The sequence below is a fragment of the Nicotiana sylvestris genome, chromosome 2 (genome assembly GCF_000393655.2).
Source record: "Nicotiana sylvestris chromosome 2, ASM39365v2, whole genome shotgun sequence".
In the NCBI taxonomy this organism is placed as follows: domain Eukaryota; kingdom Viridiplantae; phylum Streptophyta; class Magnoliopsida; order Solanales; family Solanaceae; genus Nicotiana; species Nicotiana sylvestris.
In genome coordinates, this window is record NC_091058.1 from 30,942,996 (window position 1) to 30,947,171 (window position 4,176).

At 37.7% G+C, this 4,176-nt stretch overlaps 1 protein-coding gene across 1 annotated transcript; it reads right to left on the bottom strand.

Annotated features, from left to right (window-relative positions):
* Window positions 1-414: 414 nt before the first annotated feature.
* LOC104215844 (uncharacterized) lies at window positions 415-1,479 on the bottom strand. The gene has a single exon (XM_009765765.1). It carries the CDS (start codon window positions 1,477-1,479, stop codon window positions 415-417), a length of 1,065 nt encoding a protein of 354 aa, XP_009764067.1.
* Window positions 1,480-4,176: the final 2,697 nt, after the last annotated feature.

Here is a 4,176-nt window from a genome sequence, read left to right on the forward strand (position 1 = left end):
TCCGCAGTGACTGGGGACATAATCTGATTGTTTGAGCTAGCGCTACTGCTATCGTGCTCTTTTGTTTTTCCTTCATGTTGAGCCTTATCTCTTGGTCCTTGCACGTAGTATTCTCTTTTATTATGTTCTCCATGTTGATTTTCCCTTCTTTTTTGTACTACTTATATGATTTTCTCTTCTATTTGCTTTGGCTTTTGCTTGATCCAAAGTCTGTTTTTGACTTTTAGGCATTGGGTAGTCGACTTTTTAGTCTTGTTTCTCTTGTTTCTGCTGCTGTTCTTGTTTGGATTGGCTCTTTTTCGCTGTATAGTAGTAGTTCCCTCATTTTTGCAACCAGGTTGTCTTTGGCAGGTTATGTTGCTTGGGTATTTCTGTTCTTAAGAGTTGTCTGGTCGTGTGGAGGTTGTAGCTGATTCAAAACAACTTTTTTGGTCTCATTATTATTGACATTTGAGCTCTCTGCCTGGAAGGTCTTTTTTTCCTGTTCCTCTTGTTTTTAACTTGTATGAATCCATCGTCCTTTTGATTTTCAATATGAGTCTGTGTCCCCTCAGTAACCTTAATTCCTATTTCTCCAGCAATATTAGTTCTTGCTTGGTCTTCTTTTTTCTCAGCATTTTTAGTTTCTTGGTTGGCTCTGGCTTGTTCTCTCTTTCTTGCCTCAACCTTGCATCTTTCATAATCGTGTCCATATAGTTTACATGTCTTACAGAATGTTGGGACACCCTCGTATTCTAGTTTTTGATCTTTGCCCTTCAATCTTGTTGTATCGCCTTCAATGCCGATGAACACCGAGTTTGGAAGTGATTTCATCAGATCGACTTCTACCCTGACTTTGGCCATGTATGATCTAGTTCTTGCAATGGTCGCAATGTCCTCCTTCATTGGAGTGCCAATTTGTTCTAATACTTGCTTTAGGTACTCCCATTTAAACATATGGAAAGGGAGTTCTGGTAATAAAATCCAAATGGGAGCCAAGGAAGTTTCCTCGTTGGGGTTGAAGTCAGGAGACCATTTGAACATCCTCAGTAAGGCTCCATAAATTCCCATAAATCGTTGGAAGTAAGGAGTGTTCAAGTCTGTTTCATTGTTAAATTCAATGAAATCATGTTTATAGTCATAAGCCCCAATTCTTACCTTTCCTTTCAAAGGAATTTGTTCAATGAATTTTGCCCTAATTGTTTCAATCTTGGGTCTTCCCATGGTGAATTTTCTGACCAAAGTCCATTTACAATTCTCCGCCATTACACCATAGTAGTCGGAGGCTTTGAAGATAACAACAGGTTTCCTGTTGTGAGTCGTTTGCCTTGCCACCACAGTGCTGGTGTTGATTGTGTTGCAGGTGCTTGTGGTTCCTATAAGAGCAGTGGAGAAGGAGATTTTTGGGTCAGGTGGAAGGACAACTGGTGGCCTTATTTCTGTGGGTGGGTCTTTAGGCTGGGTGATAGACGTCGGTTGGCTGGCAGGAGAAGTATCCATTTGGGGTGGATACACTCTATTACCGTTGGTGTTACCGTTGAGAGAAAAGAATTTTTAGAGAGAGAAATTTATTCGTTCTCCTGTCCTTGGTAAAGGGCCCTCAATTGACTGTGCCTATTTAGTATGTATTGTTTGGAAAATATATATCTATTTAGGTAGTTATTGAACAACATCACTCCTAACATATGTAAGGAATCTCTATTGAGGGTTTAAATGTGGGATTAGGAATAACGAGACCTTGGTGCGATCTTAGTGAGCGGTGAATTAGTGCCAGCTAGTGTAGTTCGAAAGAATATATCTAGTAAATTGTGGAAGTTGCTCGGAAGAGAATTATGACACTCAAAGTACTCACGATCGGTAGAGAATACTTAGGCGAAATTATAAAGAATATAGTGGAAAGGATTCCGACAATTGGAGAAATCATAAATCTAGACCTCCTTAATCTTGTCTCCAATCCTTAGTATCCCTAGTTGTTAATATACTAATTTAATTTGTTAGTTAATTAGATACAAGAATCTTAATATTTATAACTTAGGAATTATTCGAGCTTGTCTTCTTAGTGATAGTAAAAAGTTGTAGCTAAACTTTAGTTCTCTGTGGGATTCGACTCAGAATTTTTAGACTGGATTATATTTGCAGCGATCGCTTATCCTTTTTAGGACTAGAGTTGGACGTGATCAAATTTTGATGCCGTTGCCGGGGAACTTACGGTGTAGCTGTAGGTGTACATATTGCTAGGTTGCAAGTTTGAACTTTTATTTTTATTTTCTTGTATTTGATTTTTTTATTTTTGTTTTACTTGTTGATTTTATAAAAATAACATCTTGGAATTATGAGAGTTTTGATGTTGGTAATTCTACTTTTGATCCTCTTCATGCATATAGTGGAGGTAACCACCCGTAGCAAAATTATGTACACCAACTCAATCGTATGTGTGGAATGTGTGTGATTTGTGTGGTGGTCAAGATGATCACTTTCATGGTTGTGCTTATATTTCTTATCTTTCCCAACCCCTTACTTTGATGTTTCTTCTTTTTCTTGTGAAGTTAATAGGAACAAAGAACCCATGGATGATGACCTGAAAGAGATCAAGAATATGCTAAGGTGCCTTGTGGAACAAAATAATGAGAAACAAATGCTCATACAAAGGCAAGATGCTACTATTCTCAACCTAGAGGGATAAGTGAGTCAACTAGTTAAAGCATTTAATACTCAACAAGCCAATATTGTGGATAGTAGCCAAGAAGAATATGAATTAGATACCGAAACGGATGTTCTAATGGAGGAGGTCAGAGTAGAACACCAACAATCTAACCAACTAGAATTTGAGGATGTCGATGTTGAAGAAGTAATACTAGAGTCAACTAGGGACGTTAATGATACAAATTTAGTTTACCCTAGTGTGATTGTTGAGGAGGTTAAAAATTCTTGAAGTTCATGTATTTGAGCGCGTTGGACCTCATTCCAAACACTTCTCTATATTATGTTCAGATGGTGAAATGTAAATTAATATGTATGAGCCAATGCAAGAGTCAAAGGAAAAGGAAGATGAGCCCTATACTCTAAAATTTTCAAGACCGTCTAGGCAAAGTGACACTCATCGGTTAAAAGCCAACAAGTGCATACAGAATCATTCAATTTTTGGCTCGCAATAGCAACACCCCACACATTTGGATTAGATATGAATGAGTTAAAGGAGAAGAAAGGTTATATTTTGGACATATGAAGTCCTATCGGGATGATTATGGGTGAAAATAGTTGTTTCAAAATCAAGATGGAAAGTGAGGTGCATAAGATTCGACAAAATCGACTAAGTTTGCAGAAGGTCCGTATTCCAGCAGGGTTTAGTGAAAACTTGTAAGAAATTTAGGAAAACTCAAAGCACGAAAGTTATAGGTCTTTGAAATATCTTTCCAACGATATATTGTGGATCCCAAACGGAGCTCTGTGCAAAAGGTTATGTCAATTTTACAGAATAGTGCATAACCACCTTGTTTGGCCGCGTGACCGCGACCGCGGTCGGTAGGCAGTGCTCTAGCTATTTACCGCGGTCAGGCCTACTGGGACGCGGTGGCAGTCTTGGGAAGTCATTTTAAGCCCTATTTTGTCCCCCACAACCCCAAAACATAAAAACTTGCCCTAGAAAGGAAAACTCTCAAAAACCTAACTCCTCAAAGGTCCCTCCACCACCCAAGGTAAGTTCTAATGGTGATTCTAAATTAATTTTGATTTCCAACATCCTATTAACATGGGTAAACCCTCCATATCATTAGATATTCGATTTGGACACCATTGTTGAGAGAAGAAACACTAGCTCGAATTCAAGAAGATTGAACGTCAAAAAGGTAATATCTTCACCTTCTAATTGATTCTATCATTGAATTAATGGTTATAGACTCTAGTTCATGAGATATGAGTTGATGAGTTTGATAGAAAAGCATGAATGGTTATAGGTTTGGGTTGTTGATTGTTGATTATTGGTTAAGGGTATTGTTTACCTTATGAGTGATAAAGAATGATGTTGATTATAACCATTTGAGACTTTAGAATTTATCTAGAAGAAAGGGAATAAGTTATTGGGTGTAGAAATACTATTAATAAGGACTATGAAGCTTTATGCCACCAAGTGTTTAAGAAAATGCCTAAGTGACCAAAACATCAGTATTATTGCTAATATGGAATCCCTTTGACTTGTAT